Source organism: Drosophila navojoa, chromosome 4, assembly GCF_054131105.1.
Source record: "Drosophila navojoa isolate 15081-1374.11 chromosome 4, UAZ_NAV_1.0, whole genome shotgun sequence".
NCBI classification, from domain to species: Eukaryota; Metazoa; Arthropoda; class Insecta; order Diptera; family Drosophilidae; genus Drosophila; species Drosophila navojoa.
In genome coordinates this window covers 8,339,139-8,363,706 of record NC_142892.1, presented here as the reverse complement: position 1 = coordinate 8,363,706, position 24,568 = coordinate 8,339,139, and the positions used below count along the sequence as shown (strand labels likewise).

The 24,568-nt window shown below is 39.3% G+C and overlaps 1 protein-coding gene and 1 long non-coding RNA gene across 34 annotated transcripts in view; both read left to right on the top strand.

Moving 5' to 3' along the window:
* Window positions 1–24,238, top strand: part of Mbs (Myosin binding subunit) — a 29,522-nt gene extending 5,284 nt beyond the window's left edge. For 3 of the 33 annotated variants that reach the window (XM_089259587.1, XM_089259588.1, XM_089259586.1), the window contains 20 exons: window positions 4,142–4,254; window positions 4,311–4,856; window positions 4,899–5,008; window positions 5,549–5,722; window positions 5,866–5,979; window positions 6,042–6,135; window positions 6,940–7,323; window positions 7,722–7,832; window positions 8,183–8,335; window positions 8,555–8,747; window positions 10,259–11,140; window positions 12,654–12,798; window positions 12,859–13,101; window positions 13,171–13,268; window positions 13,418–13,480; window positions 19,213–19,355; window positions 19,653–19,743; window positions 20,305–20,391; window positions 21,639–22,556; window positions 23,551–24,238. In XM_089259587.1, the coding sequence (XP_089115713.1) occupies window positions 4,142–4,254; window positions 4,311–4,856; window positions 4,899–5,008; window positions 5,549–5,722; window positions 5,866–5,979; window positions 6,042–6,135; window positions 6,940–7,323; window positions 7,722–7,832; window positions 8,183–8,335; window positions 8,555–8,747; window positions 10,259–11,140; window positions 12,654–12,798; window positions 12,859–13,101; window positions 13,171–13,268; window positions 13,418–13,480; window positions 19,213–19,355; window positions 19,653–19,743; window positions 20,305–20,391; window positions 21,639–21,755 (3,861 nt within the window). In that variant the 3' untranslated portion in view covers window positions 21,756–22,556; window positions 23,551–24,238. Of the gene's footprint in view, window positions 1–4,141; window positions 4,255–4,310; window positions 4,857–4,898; window positions 5,009–5,548; window positions 5,723–5,865; window positions 5,980–6,041; window positions 6,136–6,939; window positions 7,324–7,721; window positions 7,833–8,182; window positions 8,336–8,554; window positions 8,748–10,258; window positions 11,141–12,653; window positions 12,799–12,858; window positions 13,102–13,170; window positions 13,269–13,417; window positions 13,481–16,067; window positions 16,214–17,317; window positions 19,082–19,212; window positions 19,356–19,652; window positions 19,744–20,304; window positions 20,392–21,638; window positions 22,557–23,550 lie in introns of those variants that run through there. The other 30 variants (XM_089259589.1, XM_089259591.1, XM_089259590.1 and 27 more) reach the window with 30 other exon arrangements.
* LOC149091375 (uncharacterized) lies at window positions 13,489–14,441 on the top strand. The gene is made up of 2 exons (XR_016196702.1): window positions 13,489–13,765; window positions 14,036–14,441. It is a non-coding gene; the product is annotated as an uncharacterized LOC149091375 (long non-coding RNA).
* Window positions 24,239–24,568: the final 330 nt, after the last annotated feature.

Sequence of the window (24,568 nt, the reverse complement as noted above, 5' to 3'; positions counted from 1 at the left end):
CTCTTTGTAGCTATCTCTCTCTCTCTCTCTCTGTCTCTCTGACAACAACATGGCAGACGGACAAACGGACAGACGGACATCGAAACGCACAGACAGATACGCGCAATATACAGCAAAACAGATACAAATCAAAAACATCCTCAAGAACTCACAGCGCGTGTTGCATATAGATAAATGTATATATACATACGTATGTCTATATTGTATCTGTATACATATATAAATGGTTTGCTGGCTCTGGCTACATTTGATTTGATTTATTTCTCGTTTGGTGTTTTACACCCAAAATAACAAACGATGCTGAAAATCTTGCGAATTGAGCAAAACTAAAAAATCATTCTATGCGCTGCGATCGCAAGTGTGTGTGCGTGTGTGTGTGTGTGTGTGAAGAGTGCATTGCATAATACCATTTCGAGCAAAATCTAAAATAACAACAACAACAACAACAACAACTGCCAAATGTACATTTAGCCATTAAATTTTTGTAGATTTTACAACTGTCTTCCAACCAGCTCCCAGTTCTGATTTCAATTGTATTATTTGAGCTCATTTTATTGCTCACACAGATACACACGCACACAAACACAGACATACAGTTAGGAAAATCTTTCAAAAAAAAAAAAAGAAAGAAAACTAATTTTGAAAATTTTCTATTGCTTTTAAGGCGAAGAAGAGAACTTTTTTTTTTTATTTTTGCAATATCCATGACGAAATGTTCACAAATATAGCTCATCATATATCATTCTATATATATATATGTATCTACGATCTGTATATTAAGGGTGGTTACGCGAAAATGCTTTTTAGAAGTGGACATGTGCTGCGGCAAAGATCTATAAACATTCGTATAAAATATATGTATATAATTTAGGAATATGAAACACACTTCTATTAATTATCCAAGTAAAATATTTGATTTTGTGCTGTTCAGCCTAAATGCTTATGTTTGTATATATACAAATACATATATATATACAAATACATTTCAGTCTAATATATAAATAATCATCTCCATTAAACTGTGCTGATTAATGTGGCCCACACGGACATTCCGAGCAATCGTAATATCATAAACAAATTCTATGAGCTATTTTTCTCCACAATTATAAGGAATTTCCTTATGCCGTCTATTGTATATACATTCTTTGTTTCTTAATCATGTCCAAGCTTTTATTATGGCATATATATACATATATATGTATGTATATGTATTCCTATTGGATCTGCGAGCAGGTGGCTCTGCTCCAGTCTAAACTGTTGGTAAACCCAAGTGAAATAACTCAACTGACCAACTGACCAAAAATTCGATGTGTCGAGTGGAACCAATAGACGTCGCCTTGTTTCTCTTGCTTCTGATTTGTAGAATTATTTTCTTGGCAGCTAGGCGAGGGCTAGGCATTCAAGCGGTACAAGAACTTTCGCTCAAAAAAATCGAAAAAAAAAAGAAACTAAAATTATTTGAAATTATGAAGGCTTGCCATGAGCCATAATACATACCATTTAGCCATGTGCCCCGCTATTGTGTATCCAAAATGCGAATCTCTTGTGTATATTATATAGTCGAGTCGCATTGAATATTGGACAAATGCCTTGAAGCATCCGCTGCTAATTCAAATTGTTTATGGCAAAAGTAAAAATATCGTTTGAAGCGTTTCGCTTGCTTCACCAGCGAATCTTCGATTATCGCAATGACTATTCGCTAAAGCGATTCGGTTGATTACATTCAAGTAAATGAATTGATTTTTGTATTAGGTGGAGTGAACTTTTCCTAGAATCCTTATATATACTTCTGTCTATCTCAGCTTGTTGTCTTTTATTACTCGCTATCATTGTTTCCTGATTGCTCTAATAATGAATCTCTCCATACTTTTGTTCTTACTCTGCTTTCCTCTCCCTTGATTTTTTTCCCCTTCTTATCCATCGTTCATTGTGCAAACTATGTTAATTAGTTTGGTTGAGGCTGGAGTCTAAACTAGCTGCATTGTAATGAAAACTTCAACAGCACTTATGAAGAAGAAGAAGAAGAAGGAAGGATGTTGGCTCTAGTTGATATGCAGCTTACTGTAGCAAGAGGGCGCTTGGGTTTATGAGTAGTTAAGCGGCTTGTTGCTGCCGCGCAAAGCCGTCTCAACAAGTTGCAGCTGATTGCAGTTGCATGCGGCGTATACGTAATGCGGCGGGGTGAATAACATTTCGAAAACACAAAAAAAAGAAGAAAAATGGCCAATAGAGGGAGAGAGCACAGAATGAGATGGACTGAGTGAGAGGTAAAAGACAAAATACTACTCAATGGCGTGCCAAAAACAAAAGGCTAAACTTAGCATGCAATTCACAGACCGATTTTCGTGCTGGCCAAGAAAACGAAATTCGCTTTCAATGCAATGAAAATAGCACAGAATTCGCTAGTGCTGTTGGGGCTGCCGTTGATGCTGCTGCTGCCATGGCTGACATTAACACCAGACCAGAAATCAAGAGTCACAAATTGCCTAGCAAATAGCTCATGTCAAATTTTGCATGCCAAAGTCGTTGCTGTTGTTGTTGGTGTTGTTGTTGTTATTGTTGCTGGGATGGTCACGCGTGGGCGGGCCGCCCATCGCTGTCGTCGTCAGTTGTCGCTGTCGTCAGTTGGTCAGTTTATCAAAATTGTTCATAATTAATTAATTGGCTGCGTTCCAGATTTGCAAATTGCTCTCAGCCTCTCTCTCTCTCTCTCCCCCGCCATTTAGTTCTCTTGAGTTTGGTTTGGTTTGGTTTTGTGTTCCGCCTTTTATGCGTTTTACTGCGAAATGGAAATTGCTTCTGCATTTTGCCCCTTAAAAATAAAACCAAAAATTCTGCTAAATTAACATATGTGGCGGACTATAAAAGAAATGAATTAGGCACAAACAAAAAAAAGAACATAAAAATTTGATTTTGAATACCTCACACACGCTTATCAAATGGCAACAATTCGAATTCTTATTGGTATTGGAGCTTGAAGTTCTTGTTGTTCTCTTTTCTATTTTATTGTTAAGAATTCTTATCGGCATTTCACTGCCCACTAAGCGCCGCATTGTTGTCGTCGTCGATGTTGTTGTTGTTGTTGGGCGGGTTTGTCGCTAGATAGCGGCATATAGAAGCCGACGGAGTTGCTCACGATGATATCATCGCCATCATCGGCTGTCGTCGTCGTTGTCGTTGTCGTCTTCATTCTGCATACGCAACTGGCGATGTCTTCGTTTCAACGGAAATCCGCATAAACAACGTTGCCCATGTGCCACAGTCGGTACCAGAGCTCCAGTCTATATAATTATCTATGTATGTATGTGTAACACTGGATTGTGCATCTGTGTATGTGTGTGTGTGTGAGTGTGTTTACTTTAGCGTTTTTAGCAAGATAAACACAAATGTAGCAGAGCTATTAAAACATGGCACAATTACTTATACAAAAACATGCCCCAGCAGTATAAGAGTCGATAAACGACGCAAAGTCGGATCCCCAAAGATAAAAATAAATTCGCAAAATATACATTGATACATTTCATTGTATTTAGTCGAAGCTTTAGCTTTTTATAAGCAATTGCCAAACAGTAAACAAGGGGCATATGTAAATTGATCGACTGTGAAGAAATGCAAATTATATCAAAAAGCAGCTTCAGATAATTGTTAAATTATTCATTTTCTTTTGTCTGCGCCTCGGAATTTGCCGAATGTAACATGAGGGGTTCATTGGCCAAATCAATTGAAAGTATTTGAATTTGTTAACTTCAGCGAAATCGTTAAACAATTTAATTTTATACATGTGTTTTATATAGCATAGTTAGCGGATCATTAAAACTAAACTGAGCTAAATAATGATTTTCAGTTGAATCACGTTAATATAAATTGTGAATGCAATATCAAAGTCCATTTCATAGTGAAAGACTCGTAGAGTCTTATACAAACTCTTATACCTTTTGTACAAGCTCTTATACATTTTATACCCACTCTAATGGGGTTCAGAAACCCTCTCAGGAATCATAACAACTCTTATACTGTTTGTGCAATCTCTTATAATTTCCATACTCTTATACAATTACTACTAACACTCTTATAAACCAACTGTGAGACATCCATCATTTTCAAAATTGATAAAACTTGCTAATCAAAATATTTCTTACAGGCCTGCATCGATGACAAACTCGACATGGTTGAGTTTTTAATAGAGCACGGAGCCGATATTAATCGGCAAGACAACGAGGGCTGGACGCCACTGCACGCTACCGCCTCCTGCGGGTGAGTAACCATCCAACTGAATACGGAGCACCTTCACTAATGAGCCGCGTTTACAGCTTTGTCAGCATAGCCTGCTACCTGGTGGAGCACAACGCGGATGTGGCTGCCGTGAATAGCGATGGGGATCTGGCACTGGATTTGGCAATCGATGTGCAGCACATGCCCATGATTAACTACATGGAAAAGGTGGTGCAGGAGCTCAACATTGATGTGGATCAGGCACGCCGAGCCGAGGAGCAGGCCATGCTGAAGGATGCGAAGCGCGGTGATCTGTCCGAAGTGGATCGACCACATCCGAAAACAGGTGCAACAGCGTTGCATGTGGCCGCGGCCAAGGGCTATGCGAAAGTGCTGCGCCTGCTGCTCGCCGCTGGCTGCAACGTGGATAAGCAGGATAACGATGGCTGGACACCATTGCATGCTGCCGCCCACTGGGGCCAGAAGGAGGCGGCTGAAATGCTGGTCGAGTCACTGGCCGATATGGATATCACGAATTATGCCGGCCAGACCTGCATCGATGTGGCCGATCGCAAAATGGTCAAATTCCTCGAAGAACTGCGTGCCAACAAGCGCAACAAACGGCGTCCATCTAGTCAAATCAGGTGAGTTTCGAATGATTCAATCAAATCAATTAAACCAATTAGAAATCATTCGTTCTCTTACAGCAGAATCTCAGATGCGATTGAAAATCATGTGGACAAAACACGAACGAAACTCGTACGCGTTGAAGTGAGAACTGATACCGCTAAGGATGGTGCGTACAATTAAATGCAGTAATTCCTTTCAGAGATCCTCCCACTCAAACCAAGCGCAGCCGTTGATTTGCATATTTTATATAAAAAGTTTTCTTTAATTTCTATGCCAAATTTTGTGCGTGTCTTTGTTTGTTTTTCAATTGTGTCGCTCAATTAGGTTCTCATGCGCGTTAATATTTCGGTTAAAAGCATTTAATTACAAACACACTTGTCACTGCCTTTGTCCAACTCCACGCCCATGTCCACGTCTCATCTCATCTCATTTCATCTCATCTGCAGCTGCAGCTGCAGCTGGCGGCTTTATATGTTTTGCGTCTCATCTTTATGATCATCAATGTCATCAAACTCATCATCTAGTCAACAGTTTGTGTAATGCTCTCTCTTATACTCTCTCTCTCTCTCTTTCTCCCTGACTCGCCGCTTGCTAACTCTCTCTCTCTCACTGTCTCTGTGTCTGCATCCACCGCCCGCCCGCTCTCACTCTGCTGTCTGTCTTTGCTCTATTTGTGTCTTGTCTTTGTCCACACCGCACACTGCAGCTGCGAGCGGCTCGCTTAATAGCAGCGCTCAATTGGCGCCCCAAGATGTTGCTGAGACTGCTGCCAAGGATCATAATGATGATGTTGATGTTGATGATAATGAAGATGATACCGATTCAGAGCTCAGCGACTCCACAGAGAGCTCACACAGCACAAGTTTAACCGAGAGCGAAGGTAGTCGCTAAACTGTTGAGTCTCTCAGTTACTTACCCAACCCTCAATGTGCTTAAAGCCTGCATTAAGCAAAGACTAACTATTTTCTATTGTTATCCTTAAATGTATTCGTATGCCTAATGATTGTGTATTTGCATTTACAGCTGAGAATGTTAAGCCCAATCAGCATATTCATGCCGCCGAGCATACTGGCGAGGAGGAGGCGCCCTGGCGACGCAAAACGCTGCGTACGCCCAACGACAGTCCCACTAAGAATCGTACGTCATATACATTCCTAATTATTTCTAGTCAATAATAGTGTATTTATCTGGCGTTACAGAAGTTCCTGACAAAGAGCTGAGCGGCAAGAGCGCCAATGAGACCGCCAACGATGTCATCTTGCGACGCACGCAAAGCTTTGAGAATGATCAAAAGTGAGTTAAGCGCGCACACACGCACACACCTTGTATAACTAGACATAAATGCGTGCCACACACATACACTGTTACATATTCATACACACACACACACACATTGCAAATTAACCCGCATTTTACTACTATATTTAATGTGTCACAATTTGCACAACACTTTCGGTTAATTTTGCTGTTTGTGTTTCACTTTTTGCTGATTGCCAGCCGCTTATCAATAAACACCTCACGCAGCTTACACACACACACACTTACACATAACTGCTCACACAGACACTCACACACGGACACAAATACACTTACCACTATGTGTATTGACCATTATCGAACTTTTTAAATATAGCCACACTGTCAACTGTTCAACTGTTGCTCGAACAGCCAATGAATCAGTTATAAAATTTCGAGAATTAATTTATTGTATAAATGGTCAGAGTTTAGTGTTCAAATTCTCCAGAGAGCATTCGAGTCTCTGTTGCAGCGCTGCGGCGAATTGTGAAGCACAAACTACAAACAACAGAAAAAAAGCTTACGAACTTGAACAAATTTTTATATATATTTTTTTAAACTTGATTTGTTTTGCTATTTATTTTTGTTTTATGTGTGTTCTTTTCCTTATGTGCAACAACTACTACTACAACAACAACAACAACTACAACAATTATTCACATCGCACCAATTCATCAAACGCTTATCAAATAAATCCAATTCTAACCCGCCCGCCCGCCTGCCTGCCAACCAACCCTGCCCGCCCGCCCGCCCGCCTGCCTGTCTGCCCGTCTGCCCGTCTATTCCACCTGATCCGCGCAGATTCTATCAAAAGTACAATGAGCTGCGGGCACGCATAAAGGCGAACTCATGTCCCATACTGCCAGCGACGACGGCGACGAATGCTCTGCCCGGCAATAATGCTAATAACAACAATAACCAAAGTAGCAATAACAACAATAATAACAATAACAACAACAATAATAACAATAAGAGTGCGCTGCTGTTGGGAAAGACTGTGAGCACAACCAGCATCAGCAGCAGTGGCAGCAGCAGCAACAACACAACAACAACAACCACATTCAACACACACACCAACAACACAACCACAACAACAACAGCAACTGCAGCTACTACAGCCAATCCAAGTCAAATTTATAGCGTACAAAGATCGGCATCCCTCAAAGATAACTCAGTATACTTCAGGTTTGTTTTGTGCTAATCGAAAAGTAAAGAAGAATTCGGTAACGCCTCTAATCACAACTCCTAACTAACTGTAATTAACTAGCAAGTAATTTATATAACAACCATAGAACTGTAAACTAAACTCTATATATGTATATCTAATAATTGCTTTGCTTAGCTTCTATATGCATATATATAGTCTATATACCTATATATACCTATATATGTATCCTCGACAAACTCTCATTGCACCAACAACAAAGTCTACTTAACATTTATCTAGGCAATGCGCACTATGTCGTCTATCTCTCTTAGATGTGATCTAAAACAGCAGTTAGCAATTCTCTTTAATGATCTCTCTTTCATCTCTTCTCTCTCTCTATCTGTTATTCTCTCAATTTGTATTGCTGCTCTCACAGGAAACCAATTGCTCCAGCTACGATGCTTACGGCAGCAACAACAACGACTACAACCACAACAACGACGCTCAGCTCACCCGCATCAACTGTGCTCACCCCACCTATTCGCAGGTGAGTGTATAAATAGATCAAGTCTATGCATTGGCAGGTAGAGGATTACGTTTTTGGGAATTAAATTCGTAATATATCTCAAGTTATACTAAAAAAGAAAGATATTATAGTTATCGATTGAGACTTTTCGATCATTTTGAGTAATATTTGTTTACGATATACATTTAGTATTATAAATGATAATTCTATTCAACTATATGGTCTAGTATATTAGTATATTCATTCTACATGTTTCAATATAAAAAAGATTAGTTTTTTCTTGACTTGAAACCTAGATTTTTCCTGTACAACTATTTTAAGTTTTCTATTTTATCATCGGTTTATTATATATATACCTAAAAATTCGTCAGCAATCCGGCCAGCAACAACAACAACAACAATAATAATCATAACATCAACAACAACAACAACAATGGTAGCTCTACGGCCAGCGCCAGTGCAAGCGATTTGGAGACCCCGAAACCCAAGCAATCGGCTGGCAATATATTCAAGAACTTTTTCAAGTAATGATCATGAAGCCTAACTGTTAATTGGTTAACAACTGTTGTATTGTGCTAACCCGAAAAGCCGTTTAAATCTGTGCTAGCTCTGCTAACTCTCGATTCTGCCCCGCCCAATACGTGTAGCATGTGCCGCGAGCTGAGAATCTCACTTTTTTCTTTGATGTGTCCTTGATTATTAGAAACTTAACTAATCTATCTCTCTCTTCTCTCTCCATGTAGATCCTTTGTGCCGCCTGTGCGTGACGAGGAGAGCGAAACTCAACGCAAGGCTCATGCGAAGCGAGTACGTGAGACGCGTCGGTCCACGCAGGGCGTTACGCTCGAGGAGATCAAGAGCGCCGAGGAGCTGGTGAAGAAGAAGAACCTGGGCATGAACAACAACAACAACAATAACAACAACAACAGCAGCAGCGTAAGTACTTTGTGGGCCCAAGACTGAAAAATGATACAAGCTAGAAACAAATCTCACCCAACAAATCCACACACATCGAAATCAAGAGATCGTTAGCATATATCGTAGATCAGCGAGAGCCATACACACGTAATCATCCAGCATATATAAATTAGATGTAAATACAATCTATTCTTATGTTCTATGTAGTTGAAAAGGAGTTTTCATTTACACACACACACTTACACATACATACACACGATGTCATACAACACCAACACCAACAAAAACAACAACTGCTTATGGTTATGGTGTTCCCATTAATGTATTCGTTGTGTTTTGTCTTCCCCTTAAATAAAGAGAGTAGAGTATGTGTGTGTAAGTGTGTGAGCAAGTGCGTGTGCAGCTGTGCACCTCACTTACTCCCCTTGCCACTCTCTGTCAGCCTCCATATACATACCTATATCATATCATTGCAGTCGTTTAGTGTTCTCACTACCCACATTTCAAATATGGTGTTTGTCAATTTCATATATCCCACCCACTATCGATGTGCGAATGAGTGTGTGCCTGTGTGTGTGAGCATGTTTGTTCAGCCTAGTTTTAAAGAAATTAAGCTTTATGGTAGCACTTAGTGAAATCCAATTCTGTTTTCCCAAGCACCATGCAACCGAGCGACACTTGAGACACTCTTCAAGCACATGGTCCGCTTGCATAGTGTGTGGGTAAATCACGGTCAAGCCAAGACTGTGGTTTAGTTGCTCATGTTGTCAATCAGCGCGTTCTCTCATCAATCAATCAAATCGAATCAAAGTTGATCAGTCAGCCGATCAATCAATCAGCACTCATTTAGCCTGCGTTCAGCTGCAACAAATTTAACAATCAAAACCGAGCGCCAATCAAATTGTGTTTTGTACTGCGTTTGCGTTTGAGATCGAGTTCGTTTTCGTTTATTTTTTTTGTATTCTTGCGCCGCTGATCGAATTGAAAGTAAATAAATGCCTCGCAAACGCCGCCTTCGCCCGCCCACGCCCAGCGCTCGCTGCCCGCCCATAATGCCGCGTTTGCAACGGCTCATCAAAATGAAAATCAAAATCGAAATCAAAATTTTCATTTATGTGCAGTTCTTAAGAGTAGTCTGATTTCATCAAAGCGAATAGTGTAATTAATTGTATGTATTTTAAGTTATTTTATTTTTACTATACAGTTTTGTATATACCATATATATTATATACAGATCATACTTATGTATTTCTGCATGAGGCAATTTGCATGCGTTTAGAGTTTTTTTTTCACCCTAAAGTATATTAAATAGTGCCAGGGCACTCTACGTATGTCGTATGTATGTCTTATATTGTTTATCGTAAACTGTTTATGATCGTTAGCGTGACCCTTAGCAGACCCTTTTATACCCTGGTTAGCCTCTAAAAACGTTAAGAATCTCATCCAGAAACGCCATTTGATTTTTGTTTTTGGAGACAACGCGCAGGTCAACTGTTTTTTATTTGTTCCACAACTAATATTATTAACAGAATGAAACAAGCTCCACCACTGCAACACCAGCAACTCCAAGCACAACAACTGCAACAACAACAACAACAACAACAGCAACAGTCAACAATAGCAGTGAGAACGATATTGACGACAGCAGCCAGCCAGAGGCGCAGCCCCCACCACCGCCCACAAGTCCGCCACCAGCCATAATACCCAGGACAACAACCACAGCAGATGATACGGAAATAATTGAAACTGTGGTTGGCAGCGCCGATACCACCGCTAGCTTCACACTGGCACCGCCGCAGGATGACCAGCAGACGGCGGTCAGTGCCAGCTATACGATAGTCTCTAGGCGGGAGAAGCCCGTCGAGTCAGAGACCGATCAGGAGAAGAAGAAGAAAGAAGAGGCGGAAGAGTCGAGCGGCCACAAACAACTAAAGACTGACCCAGTAGTTGCCAAGCAAACGCGCGTGACGGGCCCAGAGGCCAGCGGCGAGTCGACGCCGATTCCTGCAAGACCCACAGAGCTGCCGCTCGCCGCCGCAGCGCCAACTGAGAGCAGAGCGGCGACGACGCCGACGCCTGCAACAACGCCCGGCTCTCTAGAGAGTCCGGTGCGATTGCGTGATAAGCGCCATCTGAGCAGCAGCTCGGCTGGCGGATCTGCTCAGGATGCGGATGGCAAGTCGGATACGGCCTCGCCAGTGGCTGCACATGCAGATTTTAATGCGCGCGACTCGTTGCTCAGCCTGTACGCGCGTCGCACTATGGAGAGTGGTGCAGGTGGTGCTGGTGGTGCGGCGACTTCTGCTGCTGCTACTGTTGTTGCGCCATCGACGTCTTCCTCTTCAAGCACATCCATATCAGCAGCTGAGCGACGTCCGTCTTGGCGTCTCAAGTTCGATGCGGGCTCAAAGGTATGCACACACCACAACAACAACAACAACAACAACCCAGAACTGCAACAACAACTGACCTTTAATCGAACTGACCTTGAACAACTATCCTTTGGTACGCTCCACAAAACTATTTCGACTGGCTTTATAAAAAAAAAAAATCAAACAGTGTGCGATATATGTTAAGCTTTAAGTGTAGCATGATTGTTTTTTAGTGTAGAATATTTAAAATTATTAAACCAGGGCTGCAAAACCAAACTCGATTGTGAAGAGCTCTAGCTGTAATCTGAGTTCAAATCGGTTTACAGCCTTAAACAAATTCATCTAACTTCGGCGCACCGAAGTTGCGTTTGCCCTTGAACAAAAAAAAAATCACATTTACTGAATGCAATTATAGTAAATATATTAACGGAACTGCACAAAAGATAAAGTAAATTTCCACAGAATTATTATTACATATGTATTCAAATACATATCGCTTCCATAGAACTGCCTATAAAATACATTGTGTGTGATGATTTTTGTAGTCAAGGGTTTCGCAATAAATGAATTTATTTATTTATTTTTTTTTTTTTTTTTTATTGTAGTAGCTGTTATACATTGTTTTACTTATGATTTGACTTTTAAGTTATATATTTGTCTTTTGATTTAAATTTTTATTTGATTATTCATGAACGCCTGTCTGTCAATTGCTCTGCATCTGCCTTTAATTGTTAATAACTATCCTATGTATAAATATGTATATGTATGTATTTATGTATTTGGTTTTAATTGTAGCACTTTATGAACAATATTCCACATACTATGTATACTCTCCGAAACATGATATCGCACATTCGGTTAATGAACATTATTATAAAAATTTATATATATACATACATGCCTAAATGCGTCTGCCTCATTGAATATTATTCATTAATTAACGCTTATTAACTTTTTGCTATGTATGGCTTGCTTTTTTTTTTTTTTGTTTAATTAAGCGTTTATATATATATGTAGTATGTTTTATTAATATTTATTGACGGGGAACTAAAATTGCTTATAGTATATAGCAATTATATGCATATTCTCGTTGGAGATACAATTTTTCCATACAAAATGAACTTAATATTGATTAAAAATAAAAAAAAGTGCTCACTGGGCCAATTGCATGCTATCTTGAATTAAAAGTTAAAATTGCTAAATGGAAAAATGGGAAATGTTATGTAAATGCAGGATTAAAGCTTTGGTATTAATAGTGAGAGCTGTTTTGGAATATTTCAATTTTAAAGGTTTCTGGCGTCTTGACTACTAAATTTGTACTAAAAACAACATTTTCGATAACAATCAGCAATGGATTAATGAACAACAGATAAAACAACATTACCAGCATAGCTTTAAAAAGAAAATCAAAATCAACAACAAACAAGAAATACATACACACAAACAACAAAACAAATTAATAAATATATATATATATTTGATATTTGTACCATATCAAGAATACATTCTAGAAAACATAATTAATACTTGCTACCTTCTATAAACTGTGCAGTTCAAGCTTGAGGATATCACCAGCGGTGGCACCTACCCGCCCAACCAGAGCACCATCATACCCAGCGCACCAGCGGTCATGGCGGCGGTCAACTTGGCCAGCACCGCGGGCAGCCAGCGTCGCATCAGCAGTGGACCCAATGCGCGTAAGTTGACTGCAAATTTCACTGTGATGAGCTCATATTGAACGTGGAAACTCTTTACAGTTAATGCTTCCAATCAGTCGCTCAACTCTGTGGGTCGTCCGGTCTCGGCGCCTAGTGAGAGCATTAATAACAGCGCCTATGTAACGCCACCGGCGCGCAGATATGAAACGTCGACGCTGCCGGCAACTGCCACAACAACAGCAACTGCAACAACAGCAACAACAACTGCCACGACAGCCAACAACTCTGCAACGTCTGCATCCAGTGCCAACCATGCAACGGCAACCAGCCATGAAGATAAGGGTAATCCAGCAAAGACCCAGCCAAAAGACACACAGTGCATCTAATCCGATTTCGCTCTCTTCCCTTCAGATAACGACAAGGAGAATGATAATCGCACACAGACTGTTATACAGCGACGTCGCAAGCCCAAGCGCAGATCCACGGGCGTGGTGCATATCGATATGGATGTAAGTGAATCCCATTCTCTATACCTCTTGGCATCTCAGCCTGCTAATTGCGTGGCCATTTGTCAAACTAAATGAGCCATGCGCGTCTGTCAACTATATTTAGACCAAATGCTAATTAGCCAAACTAATGTGCGTAAATCTTTTGCCAGGAAATCGATCCAGAGCGACAACATGAAACGGCTAACAATGACAACGAGGATAAGGAGAAGGAGGTAAATTGAATAACTAAAAATAAGTAGTTATAAGGAAATTAGATTATAACAATATACGATTTGCGTTAGCCTGTTCCGAATTGTGCCAGATTTGAATGTGAACTAATTTAAAGATAGAACAATGAATTTGAAAAGAAAACCCATTCAAAAATAGTTCACATATGTCGAAAATTCAAAAGTCTTAAACAATTTGAACAATTCTCGGAATACGTTGAAGCTTTTCATTTTCGTTTGCGAGCGCTTTTCAACGAATTCGCAATTCGGAACATGGCTAATTATATATTTGTAAATATTCTTACCTATACACCTATACCGTAACAGCAACAACAACAACAACAACAACATCAAGAACAATTGGAACATATATTTTAGTACATAATTATTTTCGCACCTTGGCAAAAATTGGGTGCACAGCAGCTGCCCTGTCTTCTATCTAAATGCGTAGTCAATACTGCAACTGACACACACACACACACACACACACACACACACACACTCATGCATGTACATATATACACACACTTATATATTCGTCACACCTTGTCACAATTTTAGACAGTCCCGTGCGTCCTTCAAAGTAGCTGCTGCTCTGCTCGGAGCTCTGTCTGTTCCAATTAGCCGGCGACCCATTTGCGCAAAAATGAAAAAAAAAGAGGGAAAAAAATTAAATTATGATTTCCATTAGAAGCAGCGCCGAGAATAAGAAGCAGCAGCAGCAGCGGCTCTAGCACATATACACGTGGCATTGTGAGTGCCATTGCTCCAATTGTGAATGATAAGTGTGCAACACGCAAATCCTTTCATGGCCGAGGTCAAAACTATTAGTGCACATCCAATTTGTGACAATATTCGAGAATTTGATTTTCATTGCTGCTCAGCGAACCTGTTAACAATTTATTCAAATCATTTGACCAAATGCCGTTGTTGACCATTAATAAAACTGTCACATTTTCTAAATGCATCTATTCGAAATGCATTTGGGGTCTACATATTCGGCAGACAGTTTGTCTGGCTGCCTGTCCGTCATAAAGTCTGTTTGCGTGGCAGATTTGATATATAATATATGTATATGTGCGGGGGATATATTAAAGATTATTTCGATTTCATATATTTGCTATTCGATGATTGGTTTGTTAATCCCTGAGCTTAAACACAAAGCTTGGCTTCTTTTTGGTCATTTGTTATATGATCTATTGAACTGTATTTGTAATGAAATTTTACGATTTATATCTAGATTACTTATTTTCGTTATCCTTGCATTTTAAAGGCCTTTCAGGAACTGCTTGCATTATTAAGTTTTCTACCAATAGCTAAAATATATATATTCTTAATGCGTCCTTCCAATTAAAATCTCAACTTTGTATATTTATTGGCCTTAATCGCTTTGATTATAATTAGTCAGTACTGAAGTCATTTTATTGAATTGCAACCCTGGTTGCTTGGTGTCTGACGAAATCCGCGGTGTCTAATCGTGTCAGCCATTAAAACTGATTGACGACGTCAAGTGTTCTCTCGACATATATATATAAGATATATATATGTATAGAGACGATTAAGTATGAGTTGTTGCTAAAAACTATTAAACACTTTCACAATGCGCTTTTCACACAACAAATTGCCCACTTAGAAGTGCCGCACGCCCCAAAACAGCATCGCTCGCACGTACATTGAACTTTGTTTTTCGCCGTGGCATGGCATGCCCCCTCCTCCCAGCCGGCTCCACTCCGCTGCCTTCTGGCCAGGCTGAAGAAATGTACAACATTTGCGCCGCATTTGTCGCTAAATTTATACATTTTGCAATTTTGCATTTCGCAGCTCTCGTTTAAGCATTTGTTTCCTCATTCCCTGCCGGCTGCAAAGATTCTCTCTCTGCGAGGAGGTAATAGCAGAGCATGCGATAGGGGCAGCCGTCATGTACTATATTTAGACGGAACGCTTTCGTTTCTTCCACTTTTTTTTTTGGCCTAGTTATGATTGTGTTCTTTTAGGGTAGGGATACGATGCAACTTTCAAATTTAAATTTAGTTACATGCACTTCACTTCACTCTCGTGGCTCTCTTGGTGGAGGCTGTTGCTGCCTCTCTTTGACATGTGTCACGTGTCGTTGACTGTTTCGCCTTTTGGCCCAGTTGCTGCCTGGGGGCTGACCCCAGCATAGTTTAGAACATTTGCTTCTCGGACATTGGGCCAAATAAGTGTGCGATTTACTAAATTTAGCTGCCAACACACACACACACACATACACACACTCACAGGTGAACACACACTCATATACCTGGTGTGCGCAATTCAAGTGAAACAAATAATGTCCATTGCTGCCAAGGCTTTTTCCTCCCAACAGCTGCAACTCTTTGTTTTCATATTTGATAGACGCACATACGTATATCTGTATAGCATATAATAATCATTTTCTTCAGTTTTGTCAGCGTTTTTCCGGCTTTTCTTGCGTATTCTGTGCGCTCGCTCGATTTCTCTTAAAGAAAACTTCTCTTAACTTGTGACGTTCGTTCTCGCTCTCCCTCACTCTCGCTCTTGCTCTCTGTTGCGTTTTACTATTTCTGATCGTGCGCCAAGTTTTTTTTTCGGTTTTCGAATAAAACATTTCAATACTTTGCTTGGCTCGCACAGTTGAGTTTTATACGGCTAACGTAACGGATCAATAGCCACTGCAACAGCAACAGCAACAGCAATAATTTTAACAACCGCAAATTCAAATTAATTTATTATTTTAAAGTAAATCACAATTAAATACGGACGAGTGCTTTGATTTAACCTAACCACAAGCGTCTGTCAAATGTGTCAAAAGATATTTGCAATTTTCGCTATCAACTTACCAGAGACCTGAGATCATCTGAGACTCGAGACTCTAGAGTCTTGAGAGTCGCCACAAGGGGGGACAAGTTGTATGTGTGTTGCCAGTTGTTGGTCTTCAATTGAACGAACGTCTTGTTGTTCCCATATTTGGAGTATTGCGCACAAATTTCGTTTTTTATTTCATTTTTGTTTTGGACATTTCAAGTTTTTGAGTTTTGCTCTCTATATATGGTCAAATATTTTGATCAGTTTTTAATTTGATTGCGTTCGTGCGCGTGTTAAAGGTTAAAGTTGAAAAATCATTGCATTGAAGCAACTATTTAACAAATGTTAACAATTTCCAAGCAAATTTATTGCTATTAAAGGTTTCATAGAGGAGCTCATTATTAAAAATTAAAGAATTATTCAATATTATTTATTGACTTTATAAGTTTGCTAAGTGAGCAATTCAAATGTTTTCTTTTAATATTTCACTCAAAACATTTTTATTATTTCTAAATCATTTCATAATCCCATAGAACTTGCCCCCTGATCTTGGCATACATTTGTTTCAATAGCCTGAAATGTTTTTTTCAAGAATCTTTTATCTGCCGCATTAGCCAAGTTAAATTGTAGAATTACTACAAAATTGTAAAAAGTCTGGTCGTAAAAAAAAACTTCTATATTGTTGCAATAGGTCGTAAAATCACTTTGTGTCTGGCGTCGAAGCTTCATTCATGGACAGAAACTAAATTAGCTAGAGATAGCTCGATATATATGAGGAAACAGCAGCCAAGCCATAAATTAAATGCACTCGACATTTTGATTAAATGAAACGTCGTTGTACCCTGTGATCTAAATGTGATTGGGTATGCTGTGTGTGCTAAGGCTTAGACAAAGAAAAGTTTGAAAAATCAATTTCATGCATTCTAGATTATTTTAGAAAGCAATTGCATCATAGACTTTCATTGCAATATATGTTTACATGGTATTTCACAGTTGCATAATGCTTTTTTTTTAGCTTCTTCAGCTAGTTAGCCTGCTGTTTCCCACGTCTGCTTCGCTCTCGCGTGGGTGAGGCATCAACTTAAGGCATTAACACCGCACAGTAAATAAACAGAAAACGCCAAGGCGTCTCCTGTCCATAGATTAGTGCCTTCTCTTGTATGTCTTTTCAATATTATTATAAATCTTATGTAGGAACAAACACAGCAGACCTCCCTAAACATAACCAAATACACACTTACACTCACACACACCTTGGGGAAACGTTTTTTCTACCGCATTGCGGCAAATTTAAAACAGAATGTCAAAATTTATGTCTTGACGTCATTTTGTTGATCGATGGAGAACAGTGGGGGAGTGAAGTGCTGGCGGTTGGGTTTTCCACATGTCAATATTGCGTTTTCCTTTTCGAATTCAAAGATCGTTTCACTTTATACAGCGAAAATTTGTTTGTTTTTCCACTTTTGTTTATGCCAAAAGAAGAAGAAAGAAAACGAAATTCACGAACATTTCGTACGCTACTTAATACAGAAATTGTACAAATTTCTAAATGGAAAATTTTAAATTGCAAAAGTTCTGTTGATTCGGTACGCTCTATGCTCTGGCAAGCGGTCTGTGAAGCGTAATTGCAATCTAGCGGTGTCGATTGATAAATGAGTCTCTGTGGGCTATTAAGCATATACTAAAGAGCGTTTTCTTTATAGCCAGCCTCTGTGCATAGATTGAGAGGGATTTAGTGAGATAATAGTGCACGTCATGTCCTTTCGCTCGAGATCGCGCACTCAGGCGCCGCTGACCAGCCGACGGCGCTCGCTCTCCTCCAGCTCCCGAATGGGAGCCTCGGGTGTGGGGAGCAGCGGCTCCTCCTCGGCTGGCGGCTACAACTACAATGGCAGCAGCTACAATTCGCGACCCCTGAGCACCGGCTACTATCCGAGCAGCAGTACTGCGGGCAGCAATGGCAGCTACCAGAGCCCCTACACCAGCATCTATAGCTCGCGCGAAAGCCTTTACGGCGGTGGCGGGGGCAGTGGTGCGACAGGGCGCGGCTCGTCGGGCAGTTACTATACAAATGGTAATGGGAGCAGCAATCGCTATGATTACATCAAATACCATCAGGCTTATCAGCCGCCGTCAGGCAGCTGCTCATCCGCTTCTACATGCTCATCCGGAGGCAGCGCCTCCACCGCCAACTCGAGCCCAACTAAAAGCAATCATAGAAACGGCAGCTACTACCAACTGCACCAGTTGCAGGCTTCTTCAGGCAATAACCAGAATCACTACCACATCGTAATTAGCAAGCATAACGGCAATAGCTATGGCAAATCTAAAGCGTCTGCTCTTTCCAACTCCACTTGCCCCACCTCCAACTCGTCCACTGGCTGCTCGAATGCCACAGCCGGCAGCGGTGGCTATGAGAGTTCGCGTTACGGCTATCCCAGCGCCTCGACATCCAGCTATGGCAGCGATCATCGTTATGTCAGCCCCTACTCTAGCAGCTATGACAATGGCGTGACCACCGCCTCGCTCAGCTTCAAGTCACCTGGCCTGAGCTCCTCCAACTCGTTCAAGGGCTCGGCCAGTGCCAGGCTGCTGAAGACCAAGTCATTGTCCACATCCAACAGCAGCCTCAACACGGGCAGCAGCACACCGACCAGCGCTGGTGCCACGGTGGCAGCCATTGCGGCCACGCGCAGCAACTCGCTGCGGGAGCAGGAGCGCAAGTCCCGCAATCGCACGCGATCCCGCAGTGCGGCTCAGCGTTCGATCAGTGCCTCATCGGAGAAGAGCGAGGGCTATGAAGTAAGCAATTCGGTGAAATGTTCTTGAATGTTGTTGCAGCTGGTAAAACTATTGATTATTATTAGTTAATACTATAGCTAAGTCTATTTAACAAAGATTAGATTTAATTAATTTCCATTTTTGCTTTGCAGAGCGGCAGCGAACGCACCTCACGCTCGCGCACTGGAAGCACGGCGACAGCGAGCACCGGCAGCGACTCAAAGAGCTCCAGCAACAGCGACAAAGCGGAAAACGGCGATGGCATCGATTATAAGGCGCTCTGGGAAGCGGCCAAGTGAGTATTACAAGGAGGAGTAGCCAGAGCAAGCAATATGAAGAGGCGTATATAAAGGCAAACGACTAGTGGAGAGTAGGGATGGGCGTCGTCGATCTGTAAGACTGAGGGTAAACCATTTCTACTAGAAGAGAGCAGAGAACTAGTTCGGAAAATGGATATGTAGTCACCACTGAAAGAGTCATGGAAATGTTTCGTCTTTTATTATAAATTCATATTGCAATCTATATCTATGACTTCATTCTACACTCTCTTTATACATATAATTCATCTCTCTATCTCTTATCTCTCCTTTAGATTGGAGAACGACAAGCTCAAGCAACTGCTCAAGCAAAAGGATGAAGAAGCGGTGCAGACGCGTGCAACGCTCGAGCGTTTTGCCAATGCCGTAAGTAAAAAGCCCACTAACATGCCACGCCCACTAGTACAACAACAACAACTACTCAATAAATGAAATACGTATTAGTATTTTGAGAAAACAGCAAACAGCAAATACCAATCAAAAAACAAAGAAAAACTCTCAGCAGTAACAAAGAAAACAACGCACAAACAAAGCACAGCTCAATTTCTGTCTAACTCTATACGCTGCCCGTCTGTTGGGGCCCAGCTGTGATCTCTTTCGCTCTATTGCTATCACACACACACACACACATACACAGAGACACACCCATTCACACAAAGAATTTTCTTGTACACTCTCCTCTTTATCAACCCAGCAAAATATTACTGAGTTGCTTTAGGACATGGCTCAGATCAAAATTTGTGCTTGCTTGCCGCTCGCGCTCTGTATCTTTCGCTCTCGCTCTCGCTCTCTATCCAAATGTTAAACAACACTACAACTGAACAACAGTAACAGTAACAGTATGACACGATACCGTTATCCCACATGCTTTAGTATATTGATATGCAAGATCAAACGCCAAAATTTGTTCCATTTCCACATTCGCAGACCACTAAAAACTCGCTCTCTGAGATTGAGAAACGTGAGAGAAGAGCTATGGAACGCAAGGTTTCCGAATTGGAAGAAGAGCTCAAGGTAATTACAAATGTGTTCCAAATTCAAAACATTCCCCAATGCCCACCCACCGATAACAGTTAACAACGTCTCCTGCCTGAATGCTGTTTGTAATTTGATTCAGTTTTGTTTTTTTTTTTCTGTTAATGGTATCCCAGGTATCGCAACCCGTTTCGCTAGATGCCACCCATTCCGGGATTGTTTTGATTACTGATTTCTGCTTTTGTTTTATAATTTGGCCGAGAAAGTTTTATAATCCGTTTATTTATTTTAATTTGAAATATCCTCACTTCTGCCGCATGTTGAACGAGTTGGCTAATGCGGCCCTCTTCTGATCTCCCTTGCTTATTTTGTTTTGATCCCCCACCTAACTGTTAATTTCCCACTGCAATCAACCTAACACTATTTCTAAAGCAATTCTGTTATAGCCGCACTCCGTTTCGAATTTCCCCGACCATTTGTTTCGCACCCCGTTTAAAGACGTCCCGATCGTACAGATGCTACAGATCGCATATGTATATTTTCATTATCTCTCGCTTTATGATTTTGGCCACTTTTGCAATTACGACGGCACCGTTGCGATTGTTTATAATATAATTTCATTTATTATTTGTACTAGCGATAGAGCTGCACATAAGCTGCTGCCTTGATTAATTATTTGTTTTTCTTGAACCACCCAACCGATATCCAAAACAACAATCATCTGTATAATATCATCTGCATACATATGTACATACATATATCACCAAAACATCTCATTGTGTGTTTTGTTTTCGTAGAACAACAAAACTATTCATCCATATCTCATTGCCTCATTGTTTCATATGTCCATATTGTCTCATTCTCATTCTCACTCTCACTCTCACTCTCTCTTTCGTCTCATTGTCAGCCATTTGTTGTTATGATTTGGTCACACAAAATCCATGCGTTATACGTTTACCGTTATACGTTTACGTTTTACGTTACTCATTTGGCGTGCTCTTATTTTTTGTGACACGCCATTCTCTTTAATATTAACGCAATGCGCTCATTTCAGAAAAATACGCTCACTCAAATTTTGTTTTTCTTTTTCTCTCTTCCCACGCGCGCCTCATCCATCGAATCGAAACGAAACGAAACGAAATGTATTGAAAAAAAAAAAAAAAAAACGAAAACAAAAACAAATACGAAAAATCATATTTATATATATTTATACAACAAACGTACCGCAACTCTTGTGTGTATCACTCTCTGTTCTTCTTCTTCTTCTCGCTATTGTGTCGTTTTAGCTCTTACAGAAGCTAAAGACTGAGAACGACCGACTGCGTGCCGAGAATCGTGCCCTCACGCGTGTCGTCTCTAAGTTGACAACATCGGCCCAAAGTCAGCTGGCTAAAAGCAAATAGGCAACAGTTAACAGTTCACAGCATACAGTTATTTAGCCCAGACCACAGCAAAGAAATTTAGATACATGCATACATACATATAATTAAATAAATATTAGAACACAGCAAAATCAAATATCGTAATCGCAATCGCAATCGTCATCGTTATCGTTTCTATATATGCATACATCAATATACACTAAACAGCAGTACACCTAGAATAGCTAAAATTATTTATCTAAAAGATACTCGGACACCACCATTTGATGTGCTAGCTAGCGATCAACTAATCAAATGAAAAACTTATTAGATTCTACTATTATTATTATTAAATAAAAATATTATTATTAAAGAAATGATTTGCATTGTTATATTGAGAAGAACGTGTAACAATAATTGAATGTATTCTAGTTTTAAAATTAAGTTTACATCACTTTTTTGCGAGGGGCAACTAAGCACTTTTGCATAGCCTGGCACTACTGCTCTATAAGGCCTGAAGCTCAATCGATATAATACTATTTATAAATATATACAACACATACACACTTTAGCTAATGTATTTGGTAATTGAAGCCACTCAGTAAAGATATCGCTACAGCATATACATACATATATATCATAGCACATACATATATCCACAAAATATCGCAAATACTCGTAATCAAAATCATCGCAACTTCAAGGATTATAGACAAAAAGCTCAACCAAGGCTGACCAACAACAACAACAACAAAAACAACTCTACTACAACAGCAATATTAAAGGGTCGCAGCACCATCAGCACAGATCTAGTATATTTTCTTATATGCAATGAGCTTAACGGTAATTGATCCACACTTGCACTGAGAAGAAAACCTGCATCATATATATGAGCTGACTGTTGTTTTGTTGTTGTATAATACCAATAAAATATATATATATATATCTATATGAAAACAAATAGCTAAACTAAATTTTCTAAGCCAAACTAGTTATAATATTGTTTTATGTGGGGAGTGTTTCAAACGTTGTTTATTTTTTTTATACAAAATTCTGCGCCTGTTGTCTTAAACAAAGATTATTGGATTACTTTACAGTTTTGAAACACTCGGCTGTATATACATACTTTATTGTGTAACTATACTTACTTTACTCTATGACAAAATTGTTCCCCTGTTGTTAATATTGTTAAAATGTTTTTGCCAAACAAATTTTATATACTCATGTATCTGTGTGTGTTTTATCTCATCTATCTATATCTATATGACAGTTATATCAGAGTTGCGAAAATAAAAGTTTGACCATTTGTAATTCCTTGCAAAAGGCTGTTTATTGTTTGTTGTCCTTCTCTGTCTTGTTCTACATTCGGCAACAGGAAGTAAGCGTCCATATCGTACATGTGCCTCACCAACATATAGAAGCATCAATGAGTTTTTAATCTTAAGTCTGATTCGTTTTCCTGGTTGGGTTGTTGTGCATGTTGCTGTCTGTTTGCCTAGGGCGTTCAGTTCCAAAGAGATGAGGTTCTAGATATAGATGTAGATATTGATATACATATACGAATATGTATACATCTATATCTAAATGGAGTTATGTTTTAACTAATGTTTGTTTGTTGTTCTTGTTGTTGCTGAGTTGCTTTCAACTAAATCGCATGATATATATTTTATATATTTTTTCTTTTCTAGAGAAGCCATCTAATATACATATACCCCCTCAATTCTATTCTTTCAATGTGCTGTTGAGCTCCCTATTTTTGTATTATTTATAATTGTTTTCACTAATTTTGTTCAATTTTCTTTTACTTTCGCTGCACTTTCTACCAATCCAAATCCAGCAACTCGATGCCTACAAATCGGACAACGATCGCCTAAAGGAGGAGAACGCAGCGTTGATTAGAGTAATTAGTAAATTAAGTAAATGAAATTATGTCTTAACTTAAATGTACTCCAATCAAGAATAACAAAAGAAAAAAAAAAGAAAGAAAAACAAAAGCAAATCAACAAAAAGCAAATTCAACAAAATTGATATAAGAATCAAAGAAGAAAAGAACTGTTTAATATTATTATAATTATTATGATTATTATCTTTTGTGTGTTAAGGCATTTAAGAGCAAGTTGGAAACCATGTTTCAAAAATCGTTGAAAATTGTTTGTTTTCTTTTCTTTTTTTTTTTATCCCTCTGTCTCTCTTCCAAAATGAATATTATATATAATATATAAAGAAGTTGATGAATGGAGCGTATATTTGATTTCTATACATGTATACAAGAAACAATATAGTGAAAATTCTAAACAACAAAAAGAAAAGGAAAAGTTAATTATAGATTATAGATGTTGTATAACGGTTAATTTCAAACAAAATGAAAAATCTTTACGAAGAAACTGAGAAACATATTCATCAAATGAGCCCCTAGTTACAGATTAGTTTAACTACATACATATATTGCATACATATAAAAATATATATTTTTCATATATACATATAAATTATATATACACACACACACACCATACACACATACATACATATTTAAAAAAAAACTCATACAGCTAAAAAGTAAGAAAATAAATTGTTTGTGAAATGTTTTTGAAAGCAGCCCACGCAATGTCAACGTAATTTATTAAAGCTGTAATTGTTTATAAAGAAAAAAAAAAGAAAGTGACGAAAACTTAACTCATTTAGCTATAAATTACAAATTTTGTAAACAATCAGTGGATATTCATATGAGAGTTATGCATATGCAACAATACGAGAAATATCTTATATATATATGTGTGTAAACCATGGCGCTACAAGTTGTATATATCGGTATATATATATACTCCTAAATGTATGCTACAGAATGTTGCATG